Here is a 21,750-nt window from a genome sequence, read left to right as displayed (position 1 = left end):
GGATAAAATGCACGTGGATGTTTTTAGTTTTTTCTGCTTTAAATCTTACTTGGTTCTGTTATAACTTCTCAGGTACTAATGTAAGCGAAGAGGACTTTCTTTTGCTGGAGCTTTTACACTGGTTTAAGGAAGAATTTTTTCACTGGGTGGATGACATTTTGTGCAGCAAATGTGGTGGCCAGACTAAGTCTAGAGGCGAATCATTGTTCCCCAGTGATGATGAGCGGAAGTGGGGTGCAAACAGAGTGGAAGATCATTACTGTGACGCCTGCCAGTTCAGCAATCGATTTCCAAGGTGAGCATCCCCTGGACAGTGAAGTCAGAATAATCTCTTATTGGGATGGTTAGAAGAGAATTTTATTAAATCAACTTTTAATCTTCATTTTAATTATTAGAAGTATATTCCTCTAGGACAGGGGTCAGCGAGCTATGGCTGACAGGCTCAATCCAGCCCACATCCTATTTTTGTAAATAAAGTTTTATTGGGACACATCCATGCTGCTTCAATAGCTTATGGTCTGTAACTGTTTTCATATTACAGTGTCAAGAGTTGAATACTGGCAAGAGACCATATGGTCTGCACAGTCTAAAACATCTACTGTCTGGCTTTATATAGGAAATGTTTGTTGACTCTTGAATATAAATTGAGTGCAGTCCTAGCAACTTAATGCTGTAAATCTTGTATTTTTATTCTTTTAATACATAAATTTTAACTTTCTGATAACTTTAATAATAAAACTGATAACACATAAAATACTGCTAAAACATTAGAATAATAGTGATCATTGTGATAGTAAATACAATGCTGTACTCAAAATCATCAGATAGAAATATGGAAGGTTGAAGTATAGTATAAGACTATCTTTTTTTGGCTGTTCTGTGTGGCACATGGGATTTAGTTCCCCGACCAGGGATCGAACCCGCGCCCCCTGCAGTGGAAGCGCCGAGTCCTAACCACTGGACTGCCAGGGAAGTCCCCTCATCATATTTTATCTTGAATGACAGAAGTTTAATTAGGGGCCTCTGCTACCAACCTAACCTACCCTCATATCTTTAAATTTAAACTAAGGGAACTGGAACTTTTCTGTTCACTTTTTCCATCCTTTAATTTATAAGTCTCTTATCAGATGTTCTTAATTGACAATACTTGTAAAGTTTGGTTGTGTCATCAGGCAAGAAAAGATACCAAGTTTTTGAAATACCTGATTTTGGGGGCTTAGGGACTCAGTTCTGTCCTAATGAGGAATCAGTCCTGTGATATACAGAGTCTAAGATAAACAGAGTCCACTGTCCAATAATTATCTAAAATAAGCGCAGGTTATTTTTTCATTCAGCATATGTGTGCACAGGTACTTTGCAAAGATTTGAAGATAAAAGATGTCTGTGATTAAATCCTGTCCTCATAAAGTCTAAGCAGTTGGGTGTAGACTGATAGTGAGTGCACAGGGAGACAGAGGCTAACAAAGGTGTCTGTACCGAGCGTTGTCCTTTTCCCTCCTAACCGTGTGCTTGTCTCTGGGTAGGGCTGGGAGGATGAACACTATTAGTTAGAGACCAAGCGGCCTTTCAGGTTGGCACAAGTGTGTTTAGAAGATGGAGGCGTAGGATGCTCTAATCCTGCTGGTGTTACTTCTTCACGTTAACACGCAACTTCTTCCAGTAATTACATTACCTAAACCATAAATTCATTTAACTTAGCTCAAGCAGGAGCATCTGCTTGATTGAAGACAGACAGCTTGTCATTGCAGATACAGTTCATTCACAGCTGACATCGCTGCTCAGCTGGGCACTTTTCCTGAGTAGCTTTATTAGCTCAAAATCCTCAACACAATACGCAAATTTTGATGTTCTTCAGCTTTATGATAATTTTATAACTGGAGTAACTTTTTAAAAGAATGTTGCCAACACATTTCAAAAAACAACTTGCAAATTAGCAAGCACCTTTAAGTAGTTAAGCAGAATTAAATTTCAATCCACATGATTGTTAGAAGAATAGTATTTTAGGCAAAACTGAGTTCAACTAAGCTTTAAGATCTTTCTTGAGTTGTTTGTTAAAGTTGTTTACCTTTGAAGTACAATGAGCTAATTATACCACTTGTTAGAGTAACACTAATGCTTAATGCAGATTTCCTAGAGAATCTGCCTGTCCGGATCCTGCCTGTCCTTCAAGGCCCAGTTCAGGATCAAGCCCTCCTCCCCGGCCCCTCCCCCATGACACTAATTCTGACCTGTTGTAGGGTTGGTATCACATTCTGCTGTGTATTTAAATGATTTGTGTTCTCTCCTTTCCTCTCTCAGGACTATAAGCTCCTTGAAGGCTGTACCACTGTTTAATCATTTTCCACCCAGGATTCTAGCACAATGCCTCACATATTCTAGGCTCTTTAATTGTTATTTAAGAATATGAAGTTAAGGGCTTCCGTGGTGGCGCAGTGGTTGAGAGTCCACCTGCCGATGCAGGGGACACGGGTTCGTGCCCCGGTCCGGGAAGATCCCACATGCCGCGGAGCGGCTGGGCCCGTGAGCCATGGCCGCTGAGCCTGCACGTCCGGAGCCTGTGCTCCGCAACGGGAGAGGCCACAACAGTAAGAGGTCTGCGTATTGCCAAAAAAAAAAAAAAAATAGAATATGAAGTTAAGAAATATTACTGTTTAGCACAGAGGTAATGTAAATTCTTTAGAATGCTTGATTTCTATAATGAATCGAAGCTTTTTGTTGTTATTTTAAACCAGGTATAATAATCCCGAGAAACTTCTGGAAACAAGATGTGGACGGTGCGGGGAGTGGGCCAATTGTTTCACACTGTGCTGCAGAGCCCTGGGCTTTGAAGCCCGCTACGTCTGGGATTACACAGGTGCGGACGCCGTGTGGGCAGAGGCCAGGGTGGTCTTGCTGACTTCAGGATGGGGTGTACAGTCCCGCCTTGTCAGTCTGTGTTTCCATTTGCCTTCTGTAAATAGCAGTAATCCCAGCCTCGTGGGTTTTTTTTTTTTTTTTTTTAATGGGGATCACAGGATTTTTTTTAGTACCCCTAGCATTTTGCCTGGTACTTTACACTCTAAACATTTTTTATTAACAATTTATCATGACATTTTAGTAGCGCTGTTTCTCTATGGATAAGAACATGTGTAATAATGTTCTGTAGAAATCTTCATTTTTGTAGAGATTAGTGTAAAAGATTTAGTAATCTTAATATACAATAAAATATAATAAAAGCCATGTGAGATTTATATTGTCCTTATTTAGTTATAACTTGTGTCACATGTTAAAAAGTTTTTCTTCTTAGATTTTTTTCACTTGTGTTTCTGTTATTTTCTTAGGATAAAATGAAACCTTCACTTAATAGTTATTGTTCTCTTACAGTCAAATAGAGACCATCAGTAACCAGACATCCTCTGTTAGACCTCTGCTGGCCTACAGTTCCCAAGTGGAATTAACTCCTTCACATTAGCAAACTGTGTGCATTAGTCCTGTGGTTTATGTGCTGTTGTTCAATGTGTTTGCCCTTTTCAGAGTTATAGCTCACATTATTTTTAATTAAGCCTAAAACTGACTGTATTAAAGGAGGTTTTCCAGAACAATTGCAAGAATTTCAGAGAGAGAGAGAGGGACTTCCTTGGCGGTCCAGTGGTTAAGACTCCATGCTTCCACTGCAGGGGGCACGGGTTCGGTCCCTGGTTGGGGAGCTAGGATCTCACATGCTGCATGGCGCAGCCAGAAAATAAAAATAAAAAGTAAAAAAAAAAGTCATCAAGAATTGCCCCTATTAAAAAGAAGAGAAAGAGAAATTAAAGCAGGTGTTCTAGAGTCTTGTGTGCCACAAAATGCTCACTTGTTAATTAAAATTTAGAATCTTGCATATTATCATGTGGTTCTCATCTTAGGCATTTGTATATAGTTATTGGAAGTCTTGGTTTTATAAACTTAGCTTTTGTTTTTCTCCTGTCGCGTCTTCGTCTGTCACTTGCGTAGACCACGTCTGGACAGAAGTGTACTCCCCTTCTCAGCAGCGGTGGCTGCACTGTGACGCATGCGAAGACGTCTGTGACAAGCCCCTCCTCTATGAGATCGGCTGGGGCAAGAAGCTGTCCTACATCATCGCATTTTCTAAAGATGAGGTAGGACGGAAGAGAAAAAATGTGTTCTAAGAATAAAATTTTTTTTTCTTTTTTGACAGCCTTTGAAGGTATAATTGACATGAAATAAGCAGCACATGTTTAAAGTGTACAATTTAATAAGTGTTGTCATTTGTATATGCCTGAGAGATGACCTTTGCAGTCAAGGTGGTGAACACATCCATTATCCCGGGAGTTTCCTTGTGTTCGTTCTTGCTCCTTCTTGCCCCTCTCCAGGCAACCACAGATCTACTCTCCGAGACTATACACTAATGTGCATTTCCAGAGTTGTATGTAAACGGAATCATATATACTCTTTTTGATGGGGGGGTTTATTTTACTCATCGTAATTATTTTGAGGTTCCTCCATGCGTTTGCAAGTATCAATAATTTATTCTTTTTATTGCTGAGCAGTATTCCATCGTACGAATGTACCATGCTTTGTTTATCCATTTGCCTGTTGATGGACATTTGGGTACTTTGCAGTTTTTTAGTATTTCAAATACAGCTGCACAAGTCTTTATATGGGCATATGCTTTCTTTTTTCTCTTTGGTAAATGCCTGCTAGTGGAATGACCGAATCGTATGGTAGGTGATTGTTTAACTTTTTAAAAAACTGGCTCAACTGTTTTCCAAAGCGATGATGCTGTTTTGCATTCTCATCAGCAATATGTGTGAATTCCCAGTTTCTCCATATTCTTGCTAACAGTATGGTCTGACTTTTCCATTTTAGCCCTTTTTAGTAGACCGAGCGGTGGTGTCGCATTGTGGTTTCATTTGCATTTGCACCTGAGGACCAACACTGAGCATCTTTATTATGGGCTTGTTTGTCATCCATTTCTCTTCTTTGCCCTTTCTTTTTTTAGTTGGGTTGTTCATTTTCTTATTCTTGAGTTTTGAGAGTTCTTCATATATTCTGAATACAAGTCCTTTTTCAGGTATGTGCTTTGCAAGGATTTTCTCCCTATCTGGCTTGTCTTTTTATTCTCTCAGTGACTTTTGAAGAGAAGAAATTGATGAAGTCCAGTTTATCAATTTGTTCTTTTGTGGATCTTGCTTTTTGATGTTATGTCTAAGAGATGTTTGCCTAGCCTGAGCCACAGGGATTTTCTCCTACATTTTCTTTTAGAAGTTTTATACTTTTAGTTTTACACTTGTGTCTGTGATCCATTTTGGGCTAATTTTTGTAGATAGTCCAAGGTGTGAATTGAAATTCATTATTTTGCATATGGATAATGAATTGTTCTAGCACCGTTTGTTGAAAAAGTTATCCTTTTCCACTGAATTGGCCTTGTACCTTTGTCAAAAATCAGTTCTATAATATATTTATATATAATTTATGTATTCAGTACAATAAAATGGAGTGTTTATTTGTTGAATTTTGTGAAATCGGCTTTGTAGATAAGTTATAAACAGCTAAATGTTCTGAAAATTTTATCTCCTAATCACAGTCTTTCTTGGAAGTGTACTGGTTAGAAAATGAACAAAAAGCATTTTCTCTTCGATTTTTTTCCCACAGGTTTTAAAATGTTAAACAAAGGACAGCATTTTAAAAATTCTATTTAAGAATTACATGCATTTTAGGTATTTAGCAAATTAATGTTGATGGTTGTAATCTTGTTGAATATTTGTGTCCTATAATTCGAGGTGGTTGATGTCACTTGGCGCTATTCTTGTAAACATGAAGAGGTAATCTCCAGAAGAACTGAAATTAAAGAAGAGTTACTTCGAGAAACTATTAATACACTTAATAAGCAGGTATGTGATGGGCATTTGTCATTTTTCAAAGGACATTTGAAATATTATATAATCAAGAATAGCCAATTTTTTTTTTTTTTTTTTTTTTTTTTCTTTTTGCGGTATGCGGGCCTCTCACTGTTGTGGCCTCTCCCGTTGCGGAGCACAGGCTCCGGACGCGCAGGCCCAGCGGCCATGGCTCACGGGCCCAGCCGCTCCGCGGCATATGGGATCCTCCCAGACCGGGGCACGAACCCGTATCCCCTGCATCGGCAGGCGGACTCTCAACCACTGCGCCACCAGGGAGGCCCAAGAATAGCCAATTTTTAACCCAGTGAAGTTCTTCTTCAAGTAGTAGCATTATTTTACAATGAAAAATATTTAAATTAAAATTTTTGAGGACTTGTTTTAAGTATTGTGAGGTGGGTTTTTTTTTTGCCTTAAATTGTCACATCTCAAAGTTCAGTGAAACAAAATTTCTATGTATATACTAGTTGACATAAAAAATATGTTGCCTTGTTTTTCGAAGTAGTTGTGTCTTGAATATAATTACCCACACACTTGTCCACATAGGGAAATTTCTGGAACAAGGCATGGGAAGTTGTTAACATAACAATGAGTATTTCTGGGAAGAGGACTTGGGGGTCCAAGAGCTTTGATTTTATACCCCTTTGGTAGTACTGAAATTTTTTTTACTATATATATATGCATATTATTTTTCATGATTTAAAAAACAACGAATTTTGCTGTTGGCAGGCAATTAGAATAAGGCAGATCACCTTACAGTGGTTGAGATTCAGTGTTTCAACATGTTCACCTGTTTTGAGCTCGGCTCCTCGGGCCATTTGATGATTGGCAAATGCCTGGAAGGGAGAAGAGGCGCGGTTCAGTTCACCTCAGTTTGTTTCTTCCCTTGGGATCTTAGCTTCTTCAGGTCGGGCTACCTTGGTAGCTTTGTGTTGCATTCAGACAGCTGTTGTGTGTGTGTGTGTGTGTTGTGCCCTGCTGTCCACACCTTTCTCAGCAGGACACTTAGTCTGACTCAGGCTGTCACAGCCAGAAACACAAGCTGCTGCCTCTGTTTTAAACTTAAGCCAGTAAAGGGCATGGGACGTTGGATATGGGTGTTCAGTGATTTCTTAACATAAAATTTGTAAAAGTATTTTGTTTCCACAGTGTCCTTTCTATTTTCCAAAATTACATGTATGAAAACAAAGTTGGTTACTTCTTTCCAAGACCCTGTTAAAATACAAATGTCTTAATTATATTCATACTTAGAGATGGACCTCTGCATTCCCCTAATCGTTAATGATGGTTTTTTTTAAACGTGCATTACAGAGGCAGATCTCTTTGTCAGAAAACAGAAGAAAAGAACTTCTCCAGAGGATCATTGTGGAGCTTGTTGAATTTATATCTCCCAAAAGCCCTAAGCCTGGAGAACTTGGAGGAAGGATATCTGGGTCGTTGGCGTGGAGAGTAGCCCGAGGTGAAACGGGTCCAGAGGTATTTGCTTCATTACAGCCTGATAACCTTCTCACTTTACCACTTCCTGTCCTGTGCCCTTTACATACAGAAAAACACGTTGGCCACGACCTTTCAGTGAACTTTGCAGAGTAATTATTAAGAAATGTAAACATTTGAAGAGAACCAATAATTGATTGACTTAGTATAATTACATACAAGAGTTAGCAAAGCAATTAAAATGGGATTTTTCTGTTGTTACCTTATGTAAATTTCTAGGGCAGTTATGACTAAAGTACATAAAAACACATTAATTATAAGTGTACAGCTTAACAGATTTTCACAAATTGTGGTTCCCCATGTAACCACTAACCAGAATAAGAAGTTAGACAAGCAGGTGTCTGAATGACCTGAGTTCCCTTCCAGCCACTGCCTTTCACCCCTAAGAGTGACCTTTTTCCTGGTTTCTAATATCATGGACTAGTTTTGCCTGTTATTGTGCTTTATGTAAATGGAATCATACAGGATGTACTCTTTAGTGGACGATTTCTATCTCAACATTAGTGAGATTCATACTTGTTGCTGCATGTTTATAGTACATTTATTTTCTCATTGTGGTATAATATTCCACTGTGTGAATATAGTATAATTTATCCACATCACTATTGGGTATTTGGGTTGTTTCTCGATTTTGGCTTAAAATTGTGCTGCTGTGCTATTTACAATAGCCAAGACATGGAGACAACCCAAGTGTCCATCAACACATGAATGTATAAAGAAGATGTGGTACATACATACAATGGAATACTATTCAGCCATAAGAAAGAATGAAGTAATGCCATTTGCAGCAACATGGATGGACCTAGAAATTATCATACTAAGTGAAGTAACTCAGACAAAGACAAATATTACATGATATCACTTGTATGTGGAATCTAAAACAAAATACAAATGAATCTATTTACAAAACAGAAGCAGGCTCCACAGACATAGAAAACAGACTTATGGTTGCCCAAAGGGGAAAGGGGTGGGTTATAAATTAGGAGTATGGGATTAAGAGATGCACACTACCATGTATAAAAGATATAAACAACAAGGGTTCACTGTAGAGCACAGAAAACTATATCCAGTATCTTATAATAACCTGTAATGGAAAATAACCTGAAAAAAATATATAGAAATAACTGAACCACTTTGCTCTACAGTTGAAATTAACGCAATATTGTATATCAACTATACTTCAGGTTTTTAAAACTTATGCTACTGTGAACATACACAGATATGTTTTCAGTGAATGTGTATGTGTTTCAGATGGGTGCCTACCCGGGAGCAGAATAGCTGGATCGCAGCGGTAGTGTGAGGATGTTCGGCTTTAGCGGATGCCGCTGAGCAGTTTCCCAGAGCGGTTGTGCTGGTTTACACCCTCCCCAGCAGTAAATGAGGCTTTTCTACGGCTCTGCCTATAGTTGCCTGTCTGTCTTTTTCATGTTAGCATTTCTGGTGGTATATAGTAGTGATAGTATTATATTGTGATTTTATTATTTTTTTAGTAAGAAATTACTTTTTTTCCCTGGAAAACATAGTTTTTTAAAATTTATTTATTTTTTATTGAAGTATAATTGATTTACAATGTCGTGTTTCAGGTGTACAGCAAAATGATTTAGTTATACGTACATATATATCCATTTTTTTTTCCGATTTTGAATTTGCACTCTGGTGCTGAATGATGAAGTTGAATGTTCTTTAAACTTTAGTTTATTTATTTATTTTTATTTCTGGCTGCGTCAGGTCTTCGGTTGCCGCATGCGGGATCTTTCTGTTGCGGTGCATGGGCTCTTCGTTGCAGCACATGGGCTTCTCTGGTTGTGGCGTGTGGTTTTTTTCTCTCTAGTTGCGGCGCGTGGGCTCCAGAGCACGTGGGCTCTGTAGTTTGCGGCATGCAGGCTCTCGTTGAAGTGTGCAGGCTCAGTAGTTGCGCGGCGCACGGGCTTAGTTGCCCTGCAGCATGTGGGATCTTAGTTCCCCGACCAGGGACCAGACCCACATCCCCTGTGTTGGAAGGTAGATTCTTAACCACTGGGCCACCAGGGAAGTCCCATTCTTTAAACTTTTGGATATCCTCTTTTGTGAAGTCGCGTCCAGTGCTATGAAAACTTTATAAAGTGGGAAAAATAATGGAATCTGGGTAATTCAGCGGATGAAAGTGTTTATTTCTTATTACATACTTGCTTGCATCTGGTTTTGGCTAGAAAGTGTTGTTGCTCTGAGTACTGTTATATAGTCAAACTTATTTGAAGATATTATCACTTGATTAATCTCCCAAAATTAAATAAAGAACAATGGAAATGTAATTTCTAGAGTTAGGGGCTAGCATTAAAGCAGTGTGCTCTGTAATGGACATTAAGTACAGTAGACTGTCCTTTGCTCTTAGGGAGCTTAAAGTTGACTCACTAAAAGTATTTAATATAAATGTCTAAGAAGATAAGCAATGAAAAATGCTTAAAAGGAAAATAATCCATCACAGTAGCAGTATCAAACAGTCCCACACAAAGTTTTATATCTACTTTTTCTAAATTTTCCATTATTACACCTCATTTCTCTAATAAAGGAATATGTCCCGAAGGGGAGAATTATCTCTAGTAAACTTTGTTTACTTTTAAATTTATCCCATCATCTTTAGCTGTCAGTTAGAAGTGTTGGTTCAGCCATAGAATTACAAGATCTAATTTCAACAAATAATTCAGATCACTGCTGATGCAGTGCAAGTTACAAGTCTAAATCTAAATGAAGCCAATTGAAAAGAGCTAATGTAATTCGCAGCTGTGTTCAGTTTAAAATGGGGGTATTTAGGTCTTCGCTTCTTTTTCTTTTTGTGGATAAGTGCGCTTCCTCTTGCATGACATATACATTGATTAAACATTAAAAATATGAATTGGGTCCTATGCCCAGATTGTTTTCCCTGATGAACATTTTTTTGATTTCTCAGTTATTGGAGACCATATTAGGGCCGTGAATTTAAAAAATCATTTTCCTCTTTACAAATAGATGTTTGTTTTAAAAGTCAGTCCTAAAAAATTAGGGAACTGTATCTTGAAATCGGTTGGAAAAAGAAGGAAACATTGGTGATATTTTCATAAAGAGAAGTTTTGTCTTAATCTTATATTTTAAAGAATTATGAAATATGATATATTTATTCAGTAACATATTTTTCTTTTCCCTTTGGTAATTAGTTATCCTTGGTAAAATAGTAGACAGTGCTACTTTAATATTTTAATTCCATCTGCTTTATGTCAGCACTCTGAAATATCTTTGATAGAGAAGAATTGAGAAGTATTGTTACATGCTTGTTTTAAAGTGTAGTGTACTAATTCATAGTTAGAAAATCACCTTCTAAAAATAATGAACTACTTTTTTTTTTTTTTTACCTTATCCAGGTTCTGCTAGGGAATTATCTTCTTGTTTATACATTTATAAATATTTTTCTCTTTCCATCTCTAAGATGTTTTGTATTCTACTTATTGATCCTTGTACATTTGAAGTTTTTACATTGTGTACTACCTAGTTCCCAATGTTTAACAGGAAAGCATCACCTACTATCTTGATTGATTAGTAAATTGATTAGTTAGAAGCAATACGTTGATACAGACTAGAGCAGTGGTTCTCAACAGTGGATGACTGCCTTCGAGGAGACATTTGTAATGTCCGGGGACATTTTGGGGGTTCCAGCTGTGAGGGGCAGTACCACTGGCATCTGGTGGGTGAGGGGCCAGGGATGCTGCTGAGCAACCTGCAGTGCACAGGGCAGCCCAGCCCCACACACCACACGCTGCTATGCTCACATCTGAGTGGGAGGGGACGTTGTGTCGGTGCCACAGACAGGCGCGGGACAAATACATCATCTTCCTCAAACCTGAGATTCAACCGGTGATTTCAGGCGACTGTTTTACATTAAAATAAACATTTATTTTGTAATAGAATGCAAAATTTGCCTGGAATTTTAAGGTGAAACGAGTTTTTGTAGCAATTTCACATGTGCGCAAGATTGTTTCCAGCTATACCTCCCAGGCACTGTCCTCTCTTCGGGCATCAGGAAAGGACCCTGGTGAAACGGCTTTAGGCTGAGGCCTGAAGGGTGAGAAAGAATCACGTAGCTGGAGAGTAGAAGGAACAGCATTCCAGACGGAGGGAACAGCATGTGTCATGGCCCTGTGGCAGGAAGCAGCTGGGCCTTTGTGAGGAACTAAAGAAGAAGTAACACGGTGGGGGTGAAGAGACCGCAGAGAAGGGTGCCGTGGGATCTGGTTGGAGAAGAAGCAGAGGACAAGCCATGTGGGCCCTGATAGCCTTGGAGGTGTGGCGTTCCTGTGCAGTGAGAGGTCAGTGGAGCCAGTTAAGCAGGAAGGTGAGGGACTTCCCTGGGGGCGTCCAGTGGTTGAGATTCCGCACTTCCACTGCAGGGGCTGTGTGTTCGATCCCTGCTGGGGGAACTAAGGTCCCCCATGCCACGTGGTGCAGCCAAAAAAAAAAGAAAGTGATGTGTCCCAATTTACATTTCTAACAATCACGTTGATGACTGTGTGGAGAAGTTAAGAGTTGAAAGCTGGGAAATCAGCTGTAGGAGAGGATTGCAGCATCCAATTAAGACATGGTGGTGGTGGAAATGAAGTCATGTTGACACAAAATCCGAAAAGTGTAAGTTAGCTACGGTTTATATTTCTTGTTTTCTGTCTAGTAATGTTTGGTGCTACGTCAGCATCATACTGTTCATATTTAATCTGTAAAATATTTTCCAGATTTTCCAGTGGCACCAGTTTTTCATTTTCAAGTTGAAGGAATCTCTTAACCACTATCCATAGCAGTACCTCTCTATGGATCTGTTTTCTATTATGTTGAAAAACTAATTCTGCTTTCTTTTTAAGAGTAAAGAAACCCTGTTCATCCCCTCTGAAAACGAGAAGATTTCTAAACAGCTCCACCTTTGCTATAATATAGTAAAAAATCATTATGTCCGCATTTCAAGTAATAACCAAACCATTTCTGGATGGGAGAATGGTGCGTGGAGAATGGAATCCATATTCAGAAAAGTTGAAACAGACTGGAACATGGTAACGTAATGCATGAAGCTGTTTAAAACTTCAGTCGTTTAAACAAATATAGATTGGCTTCATTTTTCAGCTGTGCATAATGTGAAAACGGATATCAAAATTACTTTTAGTAATCCTTAAAGTTGTAAAAGAAGATCCTGCTCTCTGTTTAATGAAATGTCCATTCAAAATCTGTGTGTTTATATCAAGAAAGTATCCATTTTCATCAAAGAGGCCGAATTTAATTCTTTCATGGGGAAAAATAATCAAGTGTATGGCCAACTCATGTGACTAGTTTTTGCATGGATATGTAGAGTATACTGTTATCCACTTCCTTCACAGATGTGTACTGATTGCCTGCTACGGGCAAGCTCTTAGGGACTGTAACCCATTTAGTCCAAAGTCCCAAGAGCTAACCATCTAACACACTTCTGTTTCATAAGAATGTGGATGATTGAGCAGCGATATTGGTTATTTTTCTCTGTTTCCTAAAAATAAAGGGAGAAATGGATGGTGGGAGTGTAGTAGTCTATTATACCAACTTGTACATTGTTGTTACTTGTTGTCTGGAATAAGAGGCTTTGCTTTTAGACTGCTCTCCCCCTTAGGCACACACCAAAAATAAGCTCAGAGCAACTCACATGACCTAAGTAGGTCTGACCATATTATTGATAGGTTTCACTGGAGTGAATGAGCTTATAGGCACCTTTAACTTGCGACCTGAAGAGTGAGAAGCTGTTCACTTGTAAGACATAGGGAATAGATTTAGCAGGTGAGTCACAGATGAATAGCTGCTGGTGTTTATGAGCATCTACTACATGCTTATCACTGTACCAGCCATTAATCAGAGTACAGAGGACATACAAAGATAAGGTCCCTGCTTTCTTCCACCACCACCCCCCCCACCCCATAGGTTTTTGTTCTAAACTTACCTTGGTGCTTATTTTGACTATCTGTTTGTATTAAGCCAAGAATGATTTGTAGGCTCATTGAGATTGTAGATGGAGGAATTCTCTTCTTTAGTTAAGGAAGGGCATAAAATATAATACAAGATAAAATTTAAAACTTCAAGATATGTGTATCTGTAATTGACTCTTCTCGCTGATGAGAGAGGATGAGCTTCTTCTGGAAAACCGTCCTTACCTGAAGAATTGCTCTGAACAGAAAGCAGGAGAGGACAGACATGGCATTTACCCAAGGACTAGCGTGTGCTGAACTGGAGACAAGGCATGCCTCGCGCCCTGACCACCGGCCTGGTGGAGAAGACAGCAGTGCCCAGGAGCAGGGTCAGTGTGTGCATGCTCCCGTCCTGTTCCCGCGTTTGCTCATCGGCACACGCACACCGAGCGCCTGCTGTACCCGGCACGGCTCTCACCGTGAGGACGCGCAGGTGAACGTGCCACCGTGTCGGCCCTCACAGTCCAGGAAGCGTGAGCAGCCACGACGCAGGGCGCTGTAACAAGGACGCCAGCGCGTTGCCATGGGGACTGCGGGAGGCTGGCAGAGCGCTACAGGGCGCGTGCCGCTGGGCCTGCGCGCGGAGAGCAGAGTAGGTGCTCGCGAGACAGGGCCGGAGCGTGCAGGGCAGGGCTCGCGTCCAGACCTCTGAGTAGACGGTCGTGGCCGGAGCCGGGGTGTTCTGTGAGAAGGCTTTACATAAGGCAAGTGAGGTGTGAGGGCCATTAAGTATGAAACAAGAGCCTACTGAAGCAAAGTTTGTGCCTTCGTGTGCTTTTACTAGGGGCGCCATTTTTCAAAAAGCTGAACGAATCCATTTCCAGTTAAAATACTACTAAATGAAGAAGAATGCTGGAATTGTAACTGCGCTTGTAGAGACTAATCACTCCGAAGTCATATGTTGACATTAAAACATGAATTTTTCGCCTAAATCAACCTCTGTCGTTCTGTTCGAGGACGCCCCCTGCTAGGGATTCTCTAACTCAGCTAAAACTAGAGGCTCATTCCACTCAGTAATCCCCACGCTGGAGTTACGGCAGGTCCCGTGCAGCCCGTCTGTGGGTGATTAGAACAGAACCGTAAGCTCTCACAGTGGCAGCCTCCCGGGAGCACAGAGACTCTCTGAATTTTACTCCTTAGCAAAGACACTGTTCAGTGGTGTCTGGATTTGAAGGGAGCATAAAAAGCTCAATCAACAGTCTCCTTTTTGGGCCTCCCAGGTGGTGCAGTGGTTGAGAGTCCTCCTGCCGATGCAGGGGACACAGGTTCGTGCCCCGGTCCGGGAGGATCCCACATGCCGCGGAGCGGCTGGGCCCGTGAGCCATGACCGGTGAGCCTGCACATCCGGAGCCTGTGCTCCACAACGGGAGAGGCCACAGCAGTGAGAGGCCCGCATACCGCAGGAAAAAAAAAAAAGTCTTCTTTTTAGGAGGCAAGTAATAACACCCTGATAAAAGTGATGTTAGTGGCTTCCTGACTAGTCTCCCAGCATTGCCCTGGTCCCTTCAAAGATGTTTTTCTGGCTACAGCATGGAGAACGTTTTCAGAACCCCGTTCATTACTGAGTGCTCTCAGGGTGAGAAGCAGCTCCGGTCTCTTGAGTCTGGCCCTCGCCCTGCACCCCCAGGTTGCCCCCTGGCTCTCTGCATGCGCTGCCCTGCCCTGCCCCCCTCCTCGCGGAGCCTCGTTTCTTTCTTTTCTGTGGGACTAACTTATTCTTACCCTTAGGACCTGCGTAAGCCTCATTCCGTCCAGTCCCGGCCAGCTGGTTCCTTTTACCCTGTATTGACTCGTGGCATCATGCCCCTCCCCTTCCTGAAGTTTATTCTACGCATGTGTGTGAGAACAGATGGTCTCTCTCCTACCGGACTGTAAACATGGCCCGGGCAGAGACCTCGTCTTTTCCTACTCACTTCTGTGCTCTCAGTATTCACATGTCTAGCATAGTGCCTGATACGTAGCAAATGTTTAATAGTAAAGACGGGTGGATGTGAGAACAAGCGCTTGAGTGTGTACGGCATAAATTCTGCGGCGCCCGAGGGCCACGTCGAGCACCACAGGAGCTCTGTTCATTCAGACTGTGCCCCTTGGATGTTCCTCAGTACTTTGCAGTTTTGAGCAGTTTTGTCATTCTCAATGCCACTAGAGTCACGTTAGCCCTTTCGGGTGCACGGCGTAATGTCAGGAATTGACCCCCTCAGCCGTGCGGCAGCCGTGCGCCCTGTCATACCCTGTGCTTGGCACTTAGGGCCTAGTGGTGAGTTACGAGGCGCACCCAAGGTGAGCTAGGCCTGTGTAGGAGGAAGACACGTGGGCCCGTGTGTGACACACGAGGAAGAGCCGCTGCACCTCACGCCGGAGCCTTGCAGAAGTGATATCCGAGGGGGCGGCAGAGGGGAGTTTCTCAGAGAGGGGCATGAGAAACAGTGTACACATGCACAGAAGCAAGAAACACCCGCACCTTCAGAGAAGAGGAAGCAGTCGGGAACACGGGGAGAACAGCGGGGAAGAAGGCCGGAGGGGTGAACGGTTGTCAGGCCCCAGGGACTTTGATGACCTTGCACTTATGCAATAGGAAACCTTGCAGGAGGAGTTCAGGCAAAGGAGGACCATCGTCACACTGGCCATCCAGAGGCTGCAGATGGCATAAGTAGGAAGCATAGCCTGGAAAGATGTAAATACAGTGGGAACTGACAGTGTTCACGCTGGACCTCAGTTGAAGGATGGGAGTAACCAAAGATAAGATTCATGAGCAAGAGCAGCTTACTAGCATTCAATTAGCACTTCTTGAAATACAGCTGCTCTGCTGGGGATCTGTAGGAATGAGTGACTGCACCGTGAACTCGGAGTTCATCTCAGCAGCCGCAGCAGAATGAGAATTTTAAGTGTGTACTAAAGAGCAGCTTCAAACAGTGCAGTGCAAACTGAACCTCCAGGAAACCGTAACAGCCGGCTAACCAGCCTGGCATGTTTCTCATGTAATGAGAAAATCTTTAAGTGCAGATCTTCCCAAGAATGTGAAATACAGAAAGAAGCTGATGTGCAGCTTGTTCACAGTCTTGAGAGTAGTGGTCGCAGCCACAACCCGCAGGACCAGTCTCAGCAGGGTGCATGGCACACAGCATAACTTAGATCTGAAGCCACAGATGCACTGGTCTCATTCCTCCCCACAGGTTGTGTGTGATGTGCTTTCGTTGTCTACGGATGCCAGAGAGGGGCCAGGGTGGATCACATACAAATTTAGAAAGCCAACAGGCAAAACATTTGTTGAAGGTAAATCAAGAAGTTCGGAACGATCAACAGTTACAAAAATGCTTTTTTTCCCCTTTAGAGCAAACAGTTGCCTGTTGGAGAGGTTATAAAGTATTTTTTTCTCCTAAATAAATTATAATTACTGGTTCTATTGGTTTTACACCTAGACAGGACCACAGTTGGAGCTTTATGTAAATCCTGATGTTTTGGTACATTTCAAAGTGCCAAACTGCGTATACATAGTATACTATGGAACTGGGTATACATAGTGTACTCAGTACCATAGTGACATCCTACAGTCTCTAAAAATGCTGAGTTAAATAAGTTGGTTAAAGTGCTACAGACAGAATATGTTGCGTCCAAAAGATGACATGAATTTTCAATATAAATAGGGTCTGCTTTATCTCCATATGCTGTTTCTTTAGCCTAAGAGGACTTTTATTTGCTCACAGTATGTTTAAAGGTTTATTTAAGCATCTAAGAATTCAATGATGAAGTCCACCGTATCCTTTAAAGTTTTAGAGTTGTAAAAACTGATGCCTTCAGGACTGAAAAATGTAAGTCTTAGAAAAAGCAATTTTCAGACATGTTCAACAGCCATTATAAGCCTTCTGTGACAGTTAAAAACAGTTCTAATTACGATTGTCTTCACTTTCTACCGTGATCAGGTATTACTTTTCCATGTGTACCTGTAAGACTTTTCTGTCATGTCTCAATATTAGAAGCTTTAAGAAAGACGAAGAAAAAAAAATTTTTGGCCCAGACTCACGTGATACAATTAAGGCAGTTCTTGGGGGTAAACTAGAACTCTGAAGTTAGCTTGACTTCAGCCTATCGTATTTTATATGCCCACACTTTTAGCGGGGGCATTTGAAGCCACTGAGCTCTGAAAACACACAAGACACACAAGACATGTATTGAGACATAAATATATTTGCCCCCTGTCTTTCAGTTTCTTCCCACCACCTTTCTTCCAGTGACCCCTCTGTCTGGCTCTTCTTTACCAGGTAGCCCCACTTCCTAGCCTCTCCTTTGGAGGAGTAATTACATTATGGATAATCCCTAGGTGCCCAGGAGTTTAGTGTTGGTGAGACTAACAGCTCCCTGGCAGCTTTGCTGCAGCCCTGAGCCCAGGCTCTCCATGCACACAGCTCTCAGGGGAGCAAGCAGGAGGCACACACGCATCCGACGTGCTAGAGTGACGTACCCGGAACCCGAGTGGGGCAGGCAACAGTGCAGACAGCTGGGATGGTTGTGCAGAACAGCAGCAGGCGCTTTGTGTGTTTCTGGTCTAAGGAGTTTTAAGTCATCTTCCTTGGAGAGTGATTGTTTAACAGTTTCATTGTCTCCAGCTCACTGATTCTAAAAACTCAAATTAGCCAGCATATTTAACCTGGAAGAAAACTAGCTAGAGGTTGCCGAGTAGAATAGCATATCAATAGCATGCTAGCAGTGACTGACGTTTTACTTGATGGCTGAGAACTAGAATAGTAAGGAATTGGACATTTCCATGGCAGGTGTGTTTCATGTGGTGCTGCCAGCTGTTTGCCCCTGAGAAGTAGATTAGCTGTTTCTGAAAGAATGTATGTGTGCGTGCACAAGTTTCTAGTACTTAAATACTGCTTATTAAACCCCATAAATCCAGAGCCTGTGCCCCCAGAGCATTTATGATTTGGTTAAGTTAGATAATACAAGTATACCTGAAATAAAACAGTTACATTTGTGTCACGGAATATTGGCAGTTCAAGGCGGGATGCACTTGTGGAGGACCATGAAAACTGCGAGTTTGGATGTCATGCAAGAGGCAGGTACTTGCTGTATGTTCTAGATCAGCAAACGACAGGAGGCAGTGGGATGTTAAAAACGTTAATTAGGCAGTTGCAGAAAGATGAGTGTAACGTCATGACCGAAGTGTAAGTGCAATATCCATGAGGAAAGGGTTTTTTTTTTTTTATTTTCCAAGACTTATTTCGAAGAAATGCATGGATTATTGTGGGAGTTTGGACATTAGGGATAAATGAGTAAAGAGTCAGATTCTCAGGGGTTAAAGCCTGGGTGAGTGGGCCAGGGATGTGGATGTTCAGTTTTCATGTCAGCACATTTGAAGAGTGTGGATGAAACTGTGAAGGGAGCTGGACTGGAGGCAGCGGTCGGTCTGGACGTCTTAGAGAGGACATTGACGGTGGTCACAGCATTGATGGTGAAGGCCTGGGGAGCATCTTGTTTAGAGAGGCTTCCGGGGAGCATGGACTTTTAGCCTTGTAAACCATTCCCATTGCTTAGCAATGACTGAGGTATTTGCTTGATTTAGAGGATATGGCCCATCTCATTCTAGGAAAGCTTATCTGAAAATCCAGGCTTAGAAAAGAAGATACATTAAGGAATAATTGCATTTAAAAAGACTCTTCATTTTCAGCAGGATTCATCATAAAGTTCATTTTAAATAGCTGGACTGGGGACTTCCCTGGTGGTGAAGTGGTTAAGAATCCGCCTGCCAATGCAGGGGACACGGGTTCGAGCCCTGGTCCGGGAAGATCCCACATGCCGCGGAGCAGCTAGGCCCGTGAGCCACAACTACTGAGCCTGTGCTTTAGAGCCTGCGAGCCACAACTACTGAGCCCATGTGCTGAAACTACTGAAGCCCACGCGCCTAGAGCCCATGTTCCACAACAAGAAGCCACCACAGTGAGAAGCCCACGCACCGCAACAAAGAGTAGCCCCTACTGGACGCAGCCACAGAAAACCCAGGAGCAGCAACAAAGACCCAACGCAGCCAAAAATAAATAAACAAATAAATAAATGTAAAAAATAAATAAATAGCTGGAGTTGGTAATTGAAAAGAGAATATGATTTACCAAAATTTTGGTTAGCATGCAGCCTTAGGGCTGTACTTATTGAGGCACCTGTATTCAAATAATACCTTTCATCCATAGCAAAAGATGCTATCGCAAAGATTGCTAATAAAATGAAAAATTGTTAGCAGTAAAACTCTTTTCAGTGGAGAAAAGTTATGTTTTAAATAACCATTTGTGCATAGTTCCTGTGGCAATAAGACTGTGACTATATGTGTTTTTCTACACTGTTTGATGATCTCTGACAGTTCCTTTTCTCCCACCTACTTTATAGGTGTATTTAACCCGAAAGGAAGGATCGTCTTATGCTTACATTTCCTGGAAGTTTGAATGTGGGTCAGTTGGCCTCAACGTAGATAGCATTTCCATTAGGACAAGTAGCCAGACCTTTGAGACAGGAGCAGTACAGTGGAAATTGAGATCTGATGCAGCACAAGTAGAGCTGGCGGGCGGTAAGCATTTGACGGGAGAAGTAATCGTGAAGTGTGTGTTCAGCACTCTGAAGAGTGATTGTGCTTATCTGAGACGTAGTTAAGAGTTTTCCTTAGCCTAGAGTTATTCATACTGTTGCAGTAAAAAAAAAAAAAAAAATTAAGTTAAAACCTGTAGTTTAACCTATTAATAGTAGGGCTGATGTTTTTTATGGTGAAACACAAATGGAAGGAGAAAACATCGTTTCTTTTTTCAGAGGACACATTTCCTCCATAAAGAATAATTTGTATTTATTTTTTAAGGGTTGATTTTTATCTGTAAGGCAGGTATGTCAAATGCATTCCAAAACTATCTCTTTATGTTCTTACCAAAAGCAAAGTGTTAATTTTTTTTTTCCTCCAACAGATAAAATTCTTCGCTCCTATCATGATTTTTCTGGTGCCACTGAAGTTATTTTGGAAGCAGAATTAAGCAGAGGAGATGGTGTTGTTGCTTGGCAACACACCCAGCTGTTTAGACAAAGCTTAAATGACCCTGAAGAAAATTGTTTGGAGATAATTATAAAATTCAGTGACCTTTGAGAACCTGAACATTATAGAAAAGCTGGCAATAATCAAGGACATAGCATGTTCTGAAGTAGTCTGTTGGTTCCATGCATGCTTAGATGGCAGTCGTCTACCCCCTGCTAGCATATTTCCTTGTTGGCTATCCATCGTGTTAACCCTCATGAAAATGTATCTTTTTACTGTGGACCCTAATGAAACCTTGAATTAAAAGCTTCCTTCCATATGTGACTGGTTTGGAGTGAAGTCTTATTACTGCCCCACTATGAGATTTTAACCTAAAAGTTGTAAGTATGGTTTTAAAAGTAAAATGAAGGTATTCGTGATTAAATGCTATTCGTGATTATGATGAAATCTTAAGCTAATAATAGTAATTTGACAGTTTCTGATCATTCTGGCATTAATTTCTCCATAAGTAATTGAAATAGATTTCCTAAGATTTTTTAATTTTTAATAAACGTGAAAGTGTAGTATTTCATAAGTTATAGAGCATGAAAATTTTTATGGTTGTAAATACATAGGCATTTAAGAAATAAAATGAATTATTTTGCGTTATATCTTTTTAGTGATTACTTTGGCTAAATAAAAATCATAAGTATGCTAAACATTGAAAACCGCTCGAATAGACAAGAATTATGAAAACGGTTAACACTGCATAAATTCAAAGATACACTATAAATCCATAATATGTGGGCACTTCTGAAAATGCTTTACTTTTGAGTTTACTTTTGAGTATTTTTATCTACCTCATTGAATAAAATGTTTATTCTTAACTTTGAAACTATGTAACTGGGATTATTCAGTGTGTATATACTGTATCAAGAATTTTGTGTGTGTGTGTGTGTGTGTGTGTGTTCCATGTAACCTCTCCAGTTAAACTTAGTGAACATTTATGAAGTGTTTTGTGTGCACCGCAAGGGATGCAGTGACGAAGACGACCACGGCCCCGCTCCCTACATGCCTTTTGTCACTTTCTGCAGAGCGATTTCTCATCTCTCCCGGCCAGACATGCGTTGTGAAATATGTACTGGAATTCGGAAACAAAGGTCTCATGTTTTCTTTTTTTTTTTTTTTTTTTTTTTTCTTTTTGCGGTATGCGGGCCTCTCACTGTTGTGGCCTCTCCCGTTGCGGAGCACAGGCTCCGGACGCGCAGGCCCAGCGGCCATGGCTCACGGGCCCAGCCGCTCCGCGGCATATGGGATCCTCCCAGACCGGGGCACGAACCCGTATCCCCTGCATCGGCAGGCGGACTCTCAACCACTGCGCCACCAGGGAGGCCCTCATGTTTTCTTTTTT

The 21,750-nt window shown here is 41.3% G+C and overlaps 1 protein-coding gene across 2 annotated transcripts in view; it reads left to right on the top strand.

The window, feature by feature from the left end:
• The window catches only part of NGLY1 (N-glycanase 1), a 58,139-nt gene extending 36,905 nt beyond the window's left edge, over positions 1–21,234 (top strand). Inside the window, exons 5-12 of one of the 2 annotated variants that reach the window (XM_081234793.1) lie at positions 73–295; positions 2,733–2,854; positions 3,973–4,118; positions 5,763–5,873; positions 7,191–7,355; positions 12,233–12,418; positions 19,733–19,910; positions 20,296–21,234. In XM_081234793.1, the coding sequence (XP_081090919.1) occupies positions 73–295; positions 2,733–2,854; positions 3,973–4,118; positions 5,763–5,873; positions 7,191–7,355; positions 12,233–12,418; positions 19,733–19,910; positions 20,296–20,471 (1,307 nt within the window). In that variant the 3' untranslated portion in view covers positions 20,472–21,234. The remainder of the gene's footprint in view (positions 1–72; positions 296–2,732; positions 2,855–3,972; positions 4,119–5,762; positions 5,874–7,190; positions 7,356–12,232; positions 12,419–19,732; positions 19,911–20,295) is intronic. The other variant, XM_081234794.1, reaches the window with a different exon arrangement.
• The last annotated feature ends 516 nt before the right edge of the window (positions 21,235–21,750 follow it).

Source organism: Mesoplodon bidens (assembly GCF_964165515.1).
Source record: "Mesoplodon bidens genome assembly, chromosome: 5".
Taxonomy (NCBI): Eukaryota; Metazoa; Chordata; class Mammalia; order Artiodactyla; family Ziphiidae; genus Mesoplodon; species Mesoplodon bidens.
Note: the sequence above shows the minus strand (reverse complement) of the source record. Positions and strands in the feature narration are given on the sequence as shown.